We start from the raw sequence: 19,243 nt of genomic DNA, 5'->3' as shown, positions 1-19,243 counted from the left end.
TGCCCCATCGCCCTCTCTGGATCCGCGCATGAGCCGAGGCAGACATCTTCAACTGTGAAGAAATTCTCTCTACGCAGATATTTTCACCTACGAATGGAGCTGAGGACACCATCAGTGGCAAATAAAGCTGAGGTGGAATCTCCAGCTACGAATAAAGTGGAGGCAGACATTTTCGGCCTGGAACGAAGTGGAGGAACGGATATATCCAGCTGCGAATGTAGCCAAGGCAGATATCTCCAGCTGCGAATAAAATCGAGCAGACTATCAGCTACGGATGAAATCGAGCAAACGATATCGATTTAATTTAATTTTTATGAACAAAAATTTTATAAATAAGATCGATTTCTAGAATCCTGAGACAAACACGGATCCAGAAGAGGAGGAAGACCCCTCCCACAAGAGCCGAATTAAATTTGAAAAATTGGTCTGTGTGAAATATGGGACGATCCAACAACCTACACATCACCCTGGACCAGAGTTCAGCGAGCTTCCTTCTTCTGGAGGGTTTTATGCATGGACGTCTCAACATCCTGGGTCCCCCACTTGGCTGGAAGCAACAGCTTACAAATCAACATATTACCGAAGAGAATGGTACTAGATCTCTCATGTATGCTTACATATTTACATACATACTTACATTCAAAAATCATAGTACCAAATCTCATCATGTAGCAACCCTCCCCCCATGCATATCAGACCCCGTACCATGCCACGTGGGCCCGAGGGTTAAGATGACCTTGGTTCTATAGACAACTCTGAGAGAAAATTGTAATATTTTATCTCAACATATCCCACTTGAAAGCTCTAACTGTTCACAGCCCCCTCCACTACTTGTCATGGCTCCCCTTTCATCTGATTTTCACATGTAGCCCCCTTAGAATATCCAAGAACCACTTTGCGTGTTACCATAAAAATATTTCAAACGGTGGAGCTCAGGAGAAACGTGGCTTCACCAGGCAAGATCAGTCTTGTCCATAAGAAATGAAAAATTTATAATTCCAGAACTCATGAAAATTTAAACTTGGTGAAAATTCAGAATAAATTCCAGAATTGAATAAAAATTCAGCATTAATGAAAAAATAATTCCAGAATTCCGTAGTAGTGAAGCTCAAACGCTTTGTTTACCACGAAGAAAAATGTATTTGATATATAGGGTGTCCTGTAAGTGCTAACACGGCATTTATCTCATCAACCATCCGTCGTAGAGGTATGACTGCAATTTAAAAAAAAATGTTTAACAGGCGTTCACAAAAATTACCCTGTATCAGTTTTGAGAGTGAAAATATAGTGTAACAAAATAAAAAATTTAAACTTTTATACGGCCCCCCTGTGCTCTAACTTCGAATTAGAAAGTTGTTGCTCTGTCTCTCTCGTGATGGTGACAACAAAAAAATTCCATGTTTCTAAATGCAATATTCACTGAGATATTCGAATTCGAAAGACGGAGGAAAGTTGGGGGAAAAAGCCCTAAATGCGGAAAAACCGTTTTTTACCTACATTTAACGGTTTTTTCAAACATTTCTTTCTTTTTCCTCCGTTTTAAGCTTCCATTAAGCTAACCATGTGAAAATATAAAAATTAATAATTTATACGTCTCGCGCAGGGAAATCTGCCGAGAAAAGAGCCATATTTTTTCTTTTTTTCATCTAAAATTATAGTGGGGGGGGGGCACAAACAGATATTAGTCCTGGTTGACTAAAAGCCTTTTTGTTAATAGATATGGGCCAAAGGAATCCAGAGCCCCGAACCAAACACTGAGGGCCTCAAATTATCAAAGGCCTAATTCTTGAAATTACTTTTGTGAATTTTCGTAAATTCAGTGTTTCCTAAAGTGGGCGATATTCTGGAATTCTTTCACTAATTCAGAAAATTTTTAACACTTCTCTGATTTTCATTAACTCTGGACTTATCTCTTTCAATTGTTTCTCTTATTTTTAATTGATCAGTTTTTAATTCTCATTAGTTCTGGAATTGTTTCATTCATTAATTAAAAATTATCTTCAGCGCTGAATTTTCATCAATTCAAAATTTTCATTAATTTTTGTATTAATTTACATTTAATGGCGTAGTTTTTTTGTATGGATATTTTTCAGCATTCCTGTACATTCTGTAATGATGAATTTTTGGATGCCCATTTCCCATTCCTTTCACAAAATACATAAAACCAAGGCAAAAGTGGTCCGAAACATTTCGGAGGCTCGATATCGTAAGTCCCCAAGCCCACTGTTATTTTGGCACCGGGCTCCGCGTCAGGAGAAGGCGGCTCTGAGAACACTCGAAAAAACTGAAAATTTAATGATGACCGCCACAAATTTTTATCATACGAAAATTTTTTTTTCATTTTGCTCTATCTGATGCTTTAGCCATCCAGTTGACTCCAGCCGCTTTCCTGATCTCGTCGATCCATCTTGCGTAGGGACGACGCCTCGGACGTGTAAACACCACGGGGTACCAATCTAGAATATTTGTAGTCCATCTGTTGTCCTTTGGCTCTTCAGAATTACAGTTTTGCCAAAAGTGCTCCATCCAATCATAATCCATCTGTTTATTTCATTAATGATTCCGTTGTCTATGGTAATTTCTTGTCCCGGGTATACATAGCTTTCTACTACTTCTATCTCTCTGTTATTGAGCAAGAATGTCCTCTTCAACGCATACACTTCGGTATTTTTCAACTCTCGATAACGGACACCCATGGGACCGAACCATGTTGTTCGCTAAGGAGGAGTGTCCGTTAATAGATAAGATACGAGTTCCATGGATGTAATTCAAAATTGTGTCCGTCAGTAGAGATGTTCGTTATGGGAGGTTTTACTGTAGAATGAATGATCGTGTTTCTTATTTTAATGACGAGAGGCCAGCAAAGGTATCTTCCAGGGCTAGTTAAAACCTTTTGGAATCAACAGGTGTAGAAATTTCCAATTTTTCAGACTTGACCAGCTTCAATTTTAACCAAAAAAGTAACATTTCCACCAGTTTTCTTTCAAAACGGAACATTTCCAAAATTCAAATCAGGATAATTCTCTTGAATGTTGACCAAGAGAAACATTAGTGTATTTAAATATTCTTCTACCATTCCTACATGCTACCTGTTTGGCTGTTTTACTTTTGTTTTGTAAAACAAAAGTAGTATACGTAACAGAATACGTTTTTTTACCTCTACTGCAAATTTAGCACTAGTGGAAATGTTCCCTCTTGAAAATAAACTCCTCAGTTATAATTGCATGACAAAAAGGCATGCCTCATCAATGGAAATCAAGTCAAACGCGGCTTTAACGTTAATAATTGGCTGGCCGGACTGATATCCTTAGAGCAGCGTTTTTCAACGCGAAAGTGGTCTGTAGGCAGACTTGATATATAATTTAGTAAAATATTTAGACCTTCATGCTCGGGGAGAAAAAACTATATTTAATCAAAAAATACGTAAAATTTCGATCCTGAATAAAGGGTATGGCCGACTGTCACCAAAAATGCAATTTTCGATAAAATTTCCAGTCATTTCAAAAACTGCTGAAGGGTAGGAACAACTTCTGTAAATTTAGCAAAAATGGAAATGTTTCTTTTTGAAAACAAGCTCCTCAATTATTCTCTGACAAAATTGAAACGAGACAATAAAAAATCACAAGAACAACAATCACTTTATTTTCTATATGTAATTACGGCGTTGTTCATGTACAATTTGAAATTTATTAACCTAATAACAAAAGACAAAGCACACGAACTAAGTGGACCTTGTGTTTTACTCTCTCTCTGTGATTTTTATTTATTTTTAATAATAATCAAGACCAGCAGTGCAATTGCAGACAGGTCTCCCCTCACAAACAAAAACAATGGGAAAGATCCCGCCCAACATACATATGGTCATAATCGTCATTTGTTTCATTTTTTTAATTCATTGTCACACAATAATAACGTAGCTTTGATCTTGGATCACGCAAAATGTACTTATTGACACATTAAGTCACACTATGTACACATTGAAAAGCCGTAAAGTCAAGCTTTTTTTTCTTAAAAAAAATAACAACAAATTCCACAGGCCGCCCAGCACATGTACATTTTTTACTTTACAACACTTCTCGAAAAAAAATCTTGCCCCGCAAGTATTATATAGTATTATTAATGTAATAATATATGCACTAAGAAAAGACGACGAAAAAAAGGTTATAACAAAGAGAAACAAACAAAGAAAAGATTTCTTTTTTTTTTCATCACCGTCATGGTATTGCTATACGAAACAATCATCACAAGTAGATCGTTGCAAATTCATTAAAAAAATTTACAATACATTTTTTTGACTGCAAACGGAACTAAATTTTCTCAACACTAAAAATAATATACATATAAAATACCATACAATAGAAATTAAGACTCGTTTTTTTTTTCGGAGGGATGAACGAATGCTTTAAGTAAATGAGAGCATTCAATACTGATATATTGCAAATTGGAATACATAAAAGCGTGCAAATCCATTCTCTGTAATATACAAATATATTCAAGTAAAGCAACATCCGTAAGTAGAAATAACATTTTCATTCGATAACCATTGGCTCATGCTAAGACTGCAATTTTTGAGTGTGATATTTACGTGTTATTTTTGTGTTAACATTAACTAACTGATTTTGCTAAAAAACTTATAGAAATATTAAAGACTAGGATTTTATAGTGTTCCCTCAATAAATAATGAAAATTATGTATTAATTTTAAAGTCACGGTATAATAGTTTTCATAATACATCATCCAGATCAAACTCGTTCAACAATAAATCATTGCAGAAATGGTGCTTGCTCAGCGGTCAGGTAAGTCTCTACACTGTTAGGTATCGTGTATTAGGTCAGTGTTTCCCCTGAGGGCGAAGAAATGTTCCAGGTGGGCGGTGGAAGATATGGGTTCATTATACAAAAATCCTATGGGTGGGCTTGGGGCGATGAAAATGAAAAATAATTGAAGGGGGCGAAGAAACAAAAAGTTTGGAAAACTATGTATTACATAATTTCGAGATGATTACGAACGTCAAAGTTTTTTCGATCTGCATTCACATATTGAAATTATTAAATTTGTTCCTTGAAAGAATGTAGAAACGCTTTAACCCCTTATCTACACCATTATGAAAAAATGAATTATGTAAACTCTTTGCAAGCCATTTTAATTACAATTAAAGCCTAAAAACAATTTTTTTAAACTATTTAGTACACAACAAATTAATTAACCTTGTACTTTAAAGTACCGTCAGCGCTATGCGCTTACTATAAAAATACCAATTGAAATATGATGAATAATACAATTGCACGAATATTTATTTTACCAAGAAAACCGTTATTTGTTTAATAATGTGACGAGCAGTGTTTTACTGTAGTAGTGTGAAACGGACGAAACATCTGAATTTTATCAGTTAACATTTAAAAACTATGCTGCGATTTGGTAATCGTAAAGTATAATTATGTAGAGTTTATACTTCAAAATGCCATCACCCAACAATGTAGGTGAGAAATGTTGCGCGCACGGGGGGTTCAAAAAAAATTAGTACTTTAAAGTACCGTCAGTATTCAAAGGGTTTAAAATTGCACTAGGTAGTAAGAGGTAATGCTTTAACCTCCTCAGTCCCTGCGTTGCCCGTGGGAGACACTAGACAACACTTTACAAAAAAAAAAAACACCCACCTAGCTTAATGAAATGCTCACAAAAATCTCAAAATTAGTTCTAAACGTTGTGAACATTATATAAAACTCATTCATACTCATATGTCGGCAGGAAAGTAATTTTAGGCTGTACCACAGTTAAAAATAATCGTAAAAAACGTAAAGTTTAAAGTTTCCTTCAGGGCTGAGGAGGTTAAGTAAACCAAGTATGAAGTATTGATTCTGTCTTTTTTAGTATAGTGACTTAGATATCATAATATTTTGAAGACATCGCATAAGTGGATCTGAAACAAGAGAAAGACTCGTGTATTTGAGCCTCAACGTCCACGTGCAACGATAGTACAATGAAGAAATCGCAAGAAAACACATGTGTAAGAATAATGTGATGTAGGTCCTACATGAACCGAGTGAAAAGCAGTTGGTAATATGTGTAGATTATTAACTATTGAATGAATTTGTGAGCTTATATGAGATAAACAGCCGTCTGGAACAAACAATTATAGTGACCATCGACGAGACATGGATCAAGTAACGGTTTACTGGTGAATGAGTTTAACTTAGAAGACGTGATAAGTATTCAAAAGTAGAACAGAAATTAAATATAGTTAAAAGATATAAATGATACTGAATGTACTGTACAAAAATGCGCCCAGTAGATGCTTTTCCATTATACTGATTTCCAAACAACTACTTTATAACGGAAAATGTTTCGTACAACTTTCGTTTCATTTTTAAAAACAGTTTAATTTCGGACTTCGTTTAAATTTAAAAACTTCACAAATGGTTTTAAAAAAAAGTTTCTATACAATGCATTTGTTAAAAAAAATTCAACGATATGCAAATTTAGTTACTCCTATTTCAAGACAGGAACTACATTTCTGTATCTGAGAATGAAGGATTCTAATTACTGTATAAAATGAGAGAAAAAAACATGGCACAAATGAAAATCTATTGTACATGAAGCAAAGCGCATCTAAATGCACTGGATACTTGAATACAATAAACGTGCGATCCGAGTGAAAAAAAACAAACATTACAGAATAGGAAGGAATTACGTTTTCACACTAAAAATGCTTAAAAAATATCGAAGTAAAAAAATATTAAGTTTTGGATATAAACTGTCATGGTAATTATCACATTAAAAGCAATTTCTTCACAGAGTTATTAATAATAATTCAATGCAACAAACTTTCAAAACTGGCCGTAGAAATTGTTCGCTAAGGAGATCGTAAAAAACGTAAAAACGTCAAATATTACTGAGCAGAGAAAAAAAAAATAAAAACAGGAAAAATTACTCTTAGTGTAAAGGGTTGCCTATTTCGCTCTAACACTGAATATTTAGGGAAGACTAACGCAGTATAGTGCCTACCTCGGGTTTCTAAATATCGATCGCTAACACAAACACTCACACAACAAAACAATGTCAACTTTGTTTTTGTTCAGATTCAACTTCGAAATTGTTTTTACTTCGTGCAGAATAAGGCCTTGAGCATCAAAGCTTTTTTTTTTTCGTTTGCCTTTTTTTTTAATCTAAAAATTCAATGTTCATAACATACATCAGAATTGATAAAAATCAACATTTTAATAAGGAGCACCTTTTACATTACGTGAAACAAAACAAATTTGAAGGGGGTGAAAAAAAAACACGACAAAGATGCTTGAATAAATGATTTAGAACAAAAATATGCTGATTACGTCATACATAGGTATACATTTATTTGGCCAATATACATATATGAGCTTATATCATTACGAGTCAAGCTCGGCGATCAGATGCTGTGTCAATGACATCTGATCAATAAGTTTATTGAGTCTGAGGTCGATCGACTATCACAGAATTGGCTAAACATACTAAACCCATATGCTTTGCCGTGTCGTACTCACAGGAGAAGCGAAGAATGGTAGTGTCAGAATATCTACAGTAAATAATCCAATATACAATACAACAAAGTTCAAATGACAAAAGAAACTTTTTCTTTTCGATACAAATTTTCTTTCTCTTCGATACATTGAAAAAGAAGTGGTCCTTTTAAGGCTCTTACGCCATTAACCTTTCACAGGCTGGATTCAGATTGATTTTCATAATTTTTCCTTTTTATTTTCCCCCTTCTTATCCTTTAATTTAGAGATATCATCCAAGAAATTAATAAAAAAAAAAATTTCCTGTATGTTTTTGAATCTTCATGTCCATAGAAACAACATTAGAAACAAAACAATAAACTTAATTCTTTCTTGAAAATGGACGATTAAAAAAAAATTTACATTTATGACGAAAGTCATAAGAAATGAATGAAATTAACTAAATTGAGTTTGGAATCTCACATCTTCACGGAAAAAAAATCAAGTGTGAATGAACGAAAAATATATTTTTTTGTTCCCAATCAGGAACATCGACAAAAATTCGATTTTAAAAAAGAACAATTGATTTAATCATGCAAGTTTTTGAGATACTTACAATCTATCCGCTCCAAGCTAACTTGCAAGCTAATATTGATTAAAAATATGGTAATCATTGTGACATTTAACTTTCTTTATACAGAAACTAATATGGAAAACAAGCAACAGACTTGAACGTTTTTTTGGCAGTCATATAATTTAATCCTTCTCATAAAAGACCTAACTTCAAACATTCCTTGGTTGGAGACAATTAAATTTTGTTGTGTTACAGAGTTTTCCCTAATAGGGCTGTGGATGCATGGAATAACTTACATTCTGTTGTTAAAATTTTTTTTCAAAATAGACTCTCTTAAAAAGGACATGATATTCAGTCTGAGAAATCAAGAAGATACCCGTGCTTGAATGATGACAACCATATTTTTAGGGACAGTTTATTATCCCTCCTTAGTTTTTTAGCTTCATTGTTTAGTTCTTTGTTATCATTCTTAATTTTGGGTTGCTGTATTTAGGTTCTATGGACATCCATATTTATTTTATGGGCATTTTTAAAAATCTTTTCTTTACATAAAGTTGCACCACACTTGCATAAAGTTTCTTCCAGCCACCTTGTTGGGTGAATAGCCTGTTGAGACCTTAGATTTTACATTCGTATTCCTATATACACCAATAACTGCTAAGAAAAGCTTTTTTAAATGGAAATGTATTACACACACAAGCTCTGTGATTCATTAATACATCATTTTCAAGAAAACCGAAATATTATTTCAAAATTATGAGAACTTTCAATAACAGTGGTTCATGGAAGCAGAGGAAAAACCAGCTTCTTTTAACTATTATTTTTTAATAACCATATTTGAACGTGAAAGCAATATGAAACTTTTGTTTTTCAGAAAAAGTGAATCAATTCCATTGATTCGATTGTTGCATAAAACTTCCAGTGTCACTTTTAGAATTATTTCACTATATAGCAATGAGATGCAGTCGCACATGCATATGATAACACCGGCAAATAAACATGCTAGAGCATTTGTGAAAATGAAGTCAACTTTTGTCCGTAATTGTATAGAAATGGTAGTTGGCTGAAAACAAACTATGATAATGCAATGGAAACAAATATGAAGGGGCTTAAAATTCAGTCACTAACAATGAGAAAAAGCAATCATGATGACTTTAACAAGCAATAAACAATGGTGGATTTCAGAATGACTATAAAAATATATGAATTTTTTTTGTGAGGGATACACAAAACTCCCAGTAAAAATGGCACATACACAAAAATTGTCACAAATCTATTACAATAAAAAAAAGTAAGTCACAAATGAAAATCTTCAATTATGCTCATCTAAATAAAATTCTTAAATAAATACATAAAAAAAGAAAGACCTGAAAAAGAGCAGCCAGATGAAAATATGTTTAAGGTTTTATATAAGAAATTTGTTTTCGTTTCTTTCCAGCCATGTCTTCGCTTTTCTTATTGAACGCATACAAAAGCATTTTTACAAAGAGATTGGCAACTTTTAATTTTTCTTTTAAATCGTTTCTGAACTTCTCGCGTAGCTGCCGTTATTAGTTTGAAGCTCATACAAATGACTTCCAATTTTCTATGCCGACCCATGAACGCAAAACCAACCAATGCAAAAAACGAGCATTCCTACAGCAAAACTAGTTGTTTTTGTCTTTATCTATAAAGTGATTAAGCTTAGGCTGCAGCGAGCAGCTGAGGTTGAAGTGTTGCTATGAGCACCAGCAGTCAACAATTGCAGCGGCGGTCAGTTTGGTGGCATTAAAATTTTGCTTGCGCATGTCGTTACTACACTCTGCAATGCTGCCAAACTAAGTCGTTTGCACTTGGCCCTACGATTCTTGAACCAAAACTGAATGTTTTTCGGCTCCAGTTTCGGAAACTTTTGTCTATACTGCATGCTATTGAGCTCCTGTGTAAAGGATACAATTTGGCTGTGGGCTGGGTGGGTGTTGGCCGAAAACCACTGCTCCAGTCTTGGAACCTCGGACACTGGATCGATGAAAGTGCGATTTCTCTTGCGGCGTTCTTCGAGTCGAACTAGAACTCGTTCCGGAAACGCCGGCCGATTTCCTCCTTCGCCTTCTTGATTACCAATGTAGTTTCGTCCACACATTCCACCGTTTTGTTCAGCCATTGCATTGCCCTCAAAATCACCTTTCGGATCCGATTCCTCATTACCTAATGCCATGTCTTCCATGACGTCAACTTCTTCATCCCCACTATCACTAGATTCCATTGACCGATCGCTGCTAGAATCTCTTGGTTCTTCTTTAATTCGTAGTTCTTGATCATCATTCTCCCGTTCTCCAGATGCGTTCCCATTATGGCAACGACGCACTGAGAGATCCAAAGTATGAACATTGTCCGAATCATCCGAGCTATTGGCCTGCGATTCCGAATGACTCTCGCCACCACTGTACCTTTCGCTTTCCGGCTCCGGCATTGGCCTATCAGAACTCGTTTCTAAAACCATGCCACGGTTGTCTACACCCGTTTCTGGGCCCGGGCTGCGGAGTCCATTACTCTCCACAAAACACTTCTGCTCGGCTCTTTTATGAGCAGCGCGAGCGTTTTTGAACCAGTAGACTACATTGTTAACGTCAAGTGGCTTGCGACCTCTCCTAGACTCCAGAGAATTCAGCTCGCGAACATATTGTTGTATCTGGAGGCGAGAAGGATGCTGATTTTCGGCGAACCAACGGTGTAGTTTTGGCAGTTCCAGTTCGGGATCAAACGATGTACGAATTCGGGTGCGGCCCTGTGACTGCGAACCTGCCATAGAAACGTGTGCGACCAATTCAGCCGAAGAATGCGGTGGGCTGTTTGAAACTGCAATCCGCTCCACTGGTGGAACCATGTGTGGGTGATGAGAATGATGGTGAAGATGCTGTTGCTGCTGTTGTTGCTGCTGGTGCTGCTGTTGCAACAGAGCAACTTGTCGGCAATGTTGAAACACTTGCTGAAGGTACCACTGATCAAATTTTTTGCGAGTGTCTTCAGGAATGTCACCTTCCAGTCTGTCCTTTGTCAGAGCCGCGAGCATATTCTAGATGAAAAGTGAAAAAGAAAAATGAGCCGCGAGCATATTCTAGATGAAAAGTGAAAAAGAAAAATGAGCCGCGAGCATATTCTAGATGAAAACAAAAATGAGTTTAGAAACAATAATATGTTAACACTCTGAAAGGATTTTAATAATCGATCCTAGGTGTATAGCATAAGCGAGAATATAAAATTACGTGACAAAAAAAAAAAGTAAAAGCTATAAAGTTAAAACTTCATTGGCAACCAGTTTGAAAAATAAATGGAAATCGACAGAAAAAAAATGCTCGATTCACTCACAGCAACCAAATCTATAATCATGAAAAATAAATTGTTCATCTTAAATCATAGTTGTGTCTGAAATTCATCATTTGAATGTTAATATTTTATAAGGTTTGTCAGGTAAACCTGGTTTTGAATTCGGTGATATTTTCCAGTTTTCCCGAGAAAAATGAAATAAAAACCTGAAACTTTTTTATGCTATTACGCTATTTACGAACATCCCTTCCTAAAGAAAATGAACTTGTTAAGAATTACAATAAAAAAAATCACAATACTAAAAAAGTTAATTATAGAAAAAACACGATATAATAAAAACATGATTCTTTCTTTTATATTTCCGTGCTGCTATTAGAGCTTCTTTTGGAAACCTACATCCACATTCAATATTTCGATTCACACTAAAACACCTTAATTACCATATTTTAATTTATTTACTTAAAGTAAATAAATTAAAATATGCTAAACTATTTAGCGATGTATACAAATTTACCGAACTAATCTGAGACTAATTAAAAAATAAAGGAGAAAAACGAGTATTTGCGAGTAAAAATTTCTAAAATGTGAGTTGGAAAAAAATTCAACTCACATTTTTTTTAAAATTTCTAAACGTGCACAGAATTTTCAGTGCCTGGACCGGATTTGCGCATGTGTAAATACATTCGTTTACCAACATAATTTGGGGTCCCAATTAATTTTTCACCATTGGGTCTTGGATACCTCTCTTAAGTCAAAGTTTTAAACATACAACGGTTTAAAATTTCACGGGAGGGGGAGGAGGAACCTACGACGTTTATTGGTGCATTAGTTTTTATTCTTCACTTGGACCAAAATAATAAATCAAAAGTTTTAGGGAAATTCTCAAATGATTTCTCGAAAATTGGAACTAAAGAATATTCAAGTTTTCTCAAGCTCGATGGAAACATTGAATTCGTAGATACTTTCACCAAAACTGTTTGCTCATTTTTTTTTTTTTGTTAAAGAAATTCTAATCCACGCTCAAAAATTTAACAAGAGTTGAAAGAAACGATATAATTCAGCTGGAAAATCTTAAATAGACATCAAGAAAAAACTTGCTATTAAAAAAAATATTTATATGTGAGACATTCTCTCTCCATAGCTTAGATTCAACTTTTTCGATTTACTAGCATCCACTTTTGCTACATTTCTTTCTCTGCATCGTGTATTGAATTCCAATTTATCGGATTTCGCGAAATCAGTGCTACAATGAAGAAAAACGTTAGAAAATTTTTGCATTATTAACACCATTTTCTGAAGTTAAATTTACGAAATTGATGTCGTTGGTTTTTCTCGCTTATCCCTATTAATAATTGTTAGAAGATATACGTCAAGTCAAGCAATAACTCAAAAATATATATATTAATAATTTAAACGGTGTAATATCATACAATAAGCTGATATCGCGAGGAATAAGATAAGAGATAATGATCTTTAACCCCCTAACGGTGACGTGTAAAGCCCCTATAATGCCGAGTATAAAGACGCCTTAATCCCGTGTATCAGTATCACTCGCTTTACGCGATTTCACTTTACGCGTTTTAGCTATAATGCGATTTTGAAAAATCAATGTAAGAAATCGAAACTGACCTGTAGTTTGATTTTAATTATGAAAATCTGGGTACAAAATAAATATTCGACATGATTGAATTTTGTTGTAATGACAAAATCTGTTGTATTAGAGGATCTACAATAGATAAGGCAAACGTGTATAAGACACTTAAATCCAATTCATCAGAGCTACCCAGGAACAATTTTTTTTCAATACATTGACAAAGCAATCAGAATTTTAAGATAATGATCGGAATGATTGCTATAATTGCGAGGCATATCCGGGATTCTCTGGAATTCTACAACAGTTTTTGTACAGACGAAAGAACGCTGCTTTTCATCCGAATCTCGACTATTTCATCAAAAGTTATCCGCTGTCATCCCGAGCTCTCCAAGAGATAAAGGTCCACACTCAACAGAACCAGTACATCAACTGAATGATGTAAATTCGCGAGAATCATCTATACGGTCAAATTATCAATTCATTCACAAAAATTTATTTTGCTGCTGGAGTCAAGTTTATTTTCTTTATTTTTTTATGAATAAACTTCCCCCATTCCCATCTTACCCATGTTAATTTCAACTCACTTTAAGCGATTATTTTGCGTAACCAATTACTCGCGTAAAACGAAGGACGCTTGTACATGGCAAATACACGGTCAGGAAACCCATTATATCATTTCCTTTTCTTAATTTTTTTTAGTATGTTGGAAAGCATCTTTTTTTGTGTGATTTCAGTGCAAAATACGGTTATATAAGTACATTACATTTTTTAACTAGAAAGAGTTGATTTCTTGTCGGTTGTTATTGGGGGTAGCTGAAATTTTTTGTGCTCGGAGATTTATAAAATCGTACCAAATCGAAAGGTTGGAAATAAAATTCAAGGTAAAAAGTATTAAACGCTATTATTTCTAATCAAGATTTTAGCTATGTGTTATCTTTTATATAATGTTATCTTAGATAATAGTAGATAACATTAAAATTAAGGCAACCTCTATATTTACCTTACTATATTTTGTCAACCATTTTAACTGATTAAAAAATCCACTCTAATTAAATTGCTGCGTCGATGTCTAAAAAATATGCTACCATCACAAATTTACACCCGTTTTGGCAAACAAAAAAACGTTTTAATGGGGGTGAACCATAGATAGTTAAAACCGCGCTTTTTTTAAGTGAAAGCTTAAAGAAGAAATATGTACTTTGAAAGATACTTTTTTAAAGTGCTCCCCGGTGTGTTTTGCTATGAAAAATTAGAATTTCCTATATCGTTTCTACAGCGTTTTACTCCAGAGACACTTTCTAGCTTTTGAAGATAATAAATTCAAGCAATTTAAAAAAATTTTCTACAACGTAAAGTTGAGTCACTTTTTAGCATCACAAGCTGTTCACTAGATTGTTGATGTTACATAGAGCACTACTGCATTTTTGTTGATGATAAAGTAAAAATTAAGTACTTCAACAGCTGCATTGACACTTGACCTAATAAGTATTGTTATTTATGAACGTAAATAGATTGAAGTATTTTGTGCAATTAAATTTGTGAGGATGTGTGAACATCATATTTTTTAAATAATTTTGACCAAATTTCGATTAAGTTTTTGGTTATTCGAATATGTTCACTGTCGTTCATACATGTATTTATACATAAAATACTGTATGCTTGTATAACTATAAAAATGTAAAATTCGTCTGAACATTCATATGTAATTAGACGGTAGTATTTTTTCTTCTAAGATGATTCATTTAGTATTTGTTGCAGAATTTCAAATGCTTCACTCTATTAGAGCTTTTCCCAAATACGTAAAAAATTCTCAACTGAAAAATAAAAATCCAATTTCTTGTGTGTACACAAACTTTTCTTATAACATAATCTTCTACAGAAGATTTCCCTTTTCTTTAGATTTTTGTGATGACAAAACCGAATGCTTTCTCAAAAAACGCGAGATTCTGGTACGTGTTAAAAAAAGTTAAAACCAAAACCTTCATATGGATGGAATGGGAAGAAATAGTTTTCTACAGAATTTAAAAACTTCTTTTTTTGCCAATATGACAGCTACAACAAAATTGGATCCTCTCAACACGAAGAGAAAAGAAAAAGCATTAAATGAGAGGTAGAGGAGAAAAAAAATGAGCGCACACGCAAAATGCAAATAGAAAATAGTACCATCTCGCAAACTGTGTGTCATTTCTCTTTTATATAGATACTACTAATAATATATAACCCCCAACGCGTAAAGCCTATGCAAAAGTTCGGAAAAGAGTAAAATTTCACGAGCTCAAGATCATATGATTTGAGAGTTACTCTTGGGTCGTTGCAACTTAACCAAACCAAGATGACCGGATGGAGGTTTTAATAAGATTTCGTTTGCCCAAATATTGTTCCACCATAAGAAGTAGGTCCCTCGTCGAAACGAGCATCGCCGCAAAACAGATCTTAGAATTATTATTCGCCGCCTTCGTAAGTCGAGACCGCGAGAATACTTTAGAAAACAGGCACGAACGATTCCTTTACGCCACCTTTTCTTAAGAACAACACAATCCTGTTCGCCTCTTTTGAAACATTCGATGATCCCAATGCATTTATGATGCAAACATCATCTCTTTTACTCGGAGGAAACAAAACGGCGCGTGCATATATACACACACACACGCATACATATATACATACGCGTACATCATCTATATGCAAACCACAGCTCCGCAACAACGGCAGGCAGATCGCGTTTTTAGGCTTCGTTCATATTAATTACTGGCGCTGATTGTAATCCCCGCACCAAGAGCTCGAACCCCAGCGTTTTCCAATTTAATCCGGTGAACGGCAAAGACCCGCCGGTGAGCAGCTCTATATACGCGGGAACGCGATTACCTGTTGCGCCAGCCATCTTGTTACGTAACGAACCGCTTTCCGGGGGAAAACTGCGGCGCCTGGGGCCCCCAAAATGGATAAAACCTAGAAGCACAAACAGCAAAGGCGAGCCTTTTTCCGTCACGTATGGAAACAATGGGGGAAACCAAAGAGAGCGAGAGGGAAAAGAGAAGAATGGGTCGGTGGTGGTGCATCCCACGCGTTTTCACATCCCATTATCCCGCCCCATCTGGGACGGGAACGATGCGAAGATCTCCAGACCCTGGGATTACAGACGAAAACTGCTTTAAAGTTGAAAGCGCGCGGCGGCATTCGGTGGGACATGAAACAACACCGCCTTTTGCTCGGGATGAAAGGAAAACTAACGCGACGAAACGACGACGAGGACATGCACATACACCACACCACACGGGGAAAACTAATCCCTTGTAATGAAGATTACATTAGAACGGTAAGTGAGCTGCTCACTGCCACACAGAAAAAGATGGGCCTTCTATGTTTATGGAATTAATTCCCGGTGTCTGCTCGAGACCAGTAATGATATTAGAAGGCGTGGGGTCTCGTAATTAGTGCAGCAGCAGCAGCCGGGGCGGCGGAAAAGACCCAAAAGAACCCAACAACACTCGCCATCCTTTTGCTTGCTCCTTCGACTCAAAACTCTTAAAAGCGCGCATCATCATCATCATCCTTTTGCTCTCTTCGGAATTCGTCGTCGTATTCTTTCATTCCCTCCTTTTCCATCCAATCTAAGAAAGAGATATCGCACGGTGATGGGGGGAAAGAGGTGAAAATAAAGACGTTCGGCTCTCTTTATTTTCTATTCCATCGACAGAGGGCGCAAGACGGCCAGGGTTACATTAGACAACCCTCACCTATACCACCCACAACCAAGAAAGAAACAAAAAGCAAAAAATTACGTGTGTATTCCTTTGTATTAAAAAATAGGAGTGGGGAGAGGAAGCAAACAGTTACAAAAAAAAGTTTTTGCTCTCGCTTGGACTTTAAGGGCACCGCAAAGGTAAGAGATGTAATACAGGTACATAGAATACCGCAACAAACAACCAAAGGACACAAATAGAAACGCGAAAATCAACCAATCAACCGTAAGGGATAATAAAAGCCGATATCACGATGGAGGCAAGGCATCGTCTAAGAGGGTGGAGTGATGATGAGTATGGATGGAAAAGCTTCCGAAGGGAAAAGGAGAAAGGACTTCTTTTTAAACAGAGAAATGAATCTTAATACCTCCCGAATGTAATACTTTCACCAGAACCCGCCCTCCGAGACAATAATATAAGAAAGGCAACGGCAAAATCTATTAATTAGTGGGAAAACAAAATTTATTTGCACACGTGCTAGGCTCGACGAACAAAACGCACATCAAAGGCTATTAATCCTTTAGTGATACGTGGACGACGCAGATCAGATGTATTTAGCTTTTGCGAGAGAAACCTAACTTCAAAAGTCTCTCTCTTGTCTTCCTCATTCGCACCTCCCTTTGCTTTGGCTTGTTGTTGCATTTGCATCCTTTTATCGCGACTCGGTTTCGAGTTTCGACTATTCTTTCGAGGCGTTTCGACGCTAATTGAAATGGGCGACTACAATTCGACTTACCACTTGAAAGCTCTCTACGCTTCACATATTAAGCTTTACACGCACCCTCACCTTCATAGACTATGTACAGTGAACGTAGTACACAATATCTGAATTCGAACGTGAAACATCTATTGGAAAACATGATCGACATAGCACAATCGAACAAGAGATACGTTATCTTAAAAAGTTGAAGAGGTCCGATAACAAGTCTGTAAATCAGATCTTCGGGACTCGATGTAAAGAGCAGTTAATCAAGACTGCCATCGGGATCGAGAAGATACGACAGGTTTCGAGGCGATACTTTCACTCTCGAAGGTAAGTCATCAATGTGAATAAAATAAAAGAATACCCTGGACAAGACGGCCTCAATATAATGTGGTATTTATACGCGTATAATCGGAACGAAATATTTTAAAACTAGATACCTATAACGGGCATAAGAAATATCAAACACGGGCTGTAAATTGCAAATGGAAAAACGATCCGATCCGTTTTTTTTTTTTTTTTTTTTGAGGAAGAGTATTGAAAAGACAAAGTCGTACTTGTATAGGTACGGTCTTTGCTATACTGTTTGACAAGTTCGAAAAAAGAAAGGTGTCCGTAAGAACAGAATAGGAAGTCATTAAATAGCCGTGTAAGGTACTTCGCAAAATATCAGTTACTTTCTCTTTCCGAAAAACACGCGTCTAACGAGAACAAGTAATATTTCACGGACGTGAACTCGCTGTTTCAAAAACTATAGGAATGCACAACACTTTAATCTACGCGAACTCATAACCGAACGAATACTTCGCTGTCCGATAAGACTTTCACTTATCGTCCTATTGACAGTCATTCATTCTCAAAGACTTATTTTCGAAAGAAGAAAGAACTTTTCCTCTCTCAATATTTTATAAGTAAAAAAAGATGAAGAAAAAACTGCTTAAATAACTCTCAAAGAAACTTTATAACAAAGGAATAGCAGAAGAATGTGAACGACGTCGAAAGCAAAATCCATAGTTACGCAAACGAGTACAAACAATGGTAGTACCAACGCCATTAAAAGTCTGAAAACGTTGGAACTTCTTGAATATTAAAGATAAAAGAAAGAAAAAAAAATTAGTTTCTTTTTTTTATGGCAGTTTTCAGCCAAAGTCGTGTGTGCCAAAGGCTTCTTCTATTCTTTTTTTCCATTCAACACCTATAAGTAAGAGATAGTTGTATAAGCTGCGTGAAAAGTCGGGTTCTTTGATGTGGAACGGGTGGAAAATATTTTATCCCCGGTATTCGAACACCGCTTTCCTTCTCCAGGTTTTTTTTTGTCCCGATTTGCCCGGAATTTTTTGTTGCTCCTATCAGCAGAAAGACAAGAGCAAGCCTCTCGCGTTGTCTCCGGGACGAGTGCAGAGTTGCGTTACAAACAATTACAAAAAAGGGGGGAACATTACCCGAGCAAAAGTTTTTCGGGGCCGTTGTCAGAAGAACAATTCGTGACTCTCTTTAAATCTTTTTCTTATTCAGGAGGCCGCCCTCGCTGTAGCCCACCTCGCGACAAGGGCTTTATACGTTATGACAGTAATTTATGGGAAAGAACTTAAGTACACAGTTTTTCCTCTACTTCTCACACCCCGACCCTTTCCCCCAACCTCCGTAGGCGGCGGTGGAAAAGTGCACTGCCTAAGATGGGGCCTTGAAGAGCTTAGTCAGCTGGCGGCAACTTGCTGACAACTCACGGGAAGCAATCATTCCCTCAGAACAGTCTAATTCTTTGTGATTAGTGCAGACTTCCAATAGGTGCATCGGTAGCACTCATGCATGGCAAGACTCTTGCGAAAAGAAGCTCCTTTGCTTGAT

The 19,243-nt window shown here is 36.0% G+C and overlaps 1 protein-coding gene across 3 annotated transcripts in view; it reads right to left on the bottom strand.

The window, feature by feature from the left end:
- Positions 1-3,619: 3,619 nt before the first annotated feature.
- Positions 3,620-19,243, bottom strand: part of dve (SATB1_N and homeodomain domain-containing protein dve) — a 147,781-nt gene continuing 132,157 nt past the window's right edge. For all 3 annotated transcript variants that reach the window (XM_089253584.1, XM_089253583.1, XM_089253586.1), the window contains one exon: positions 3,620-11,104. In XM_089253584.1, coding sequence (XP_089109710.1) covers positions 9,803-11,104 — 1,302 coding nt within the window. In that variant the 3' untranslated portion in view covers positions 3,620-9,802. The remainder of the gene's footprint in view (positions 11,105-19,243) is intronic.

This window comes from Pholcus phalangioides, unplaced genomic scaffold (assembly GCF_987345545.1).
Source record: "Pholcus phalangioides strain wild (caught in Gottingen) unplaced genomic scaffold, Ppha-v1.0 ptg000039l_1, whole genome shotgun sequence".
NCBI lineage: Eukaryota > Metazoa > Arthropoda > Arachnida > Araneae > Pholcidae > Pholcus > Pholcus phalangioides.
This window is presented reverse-complemented; position numbering and strand designations above follow the sequence as displayed.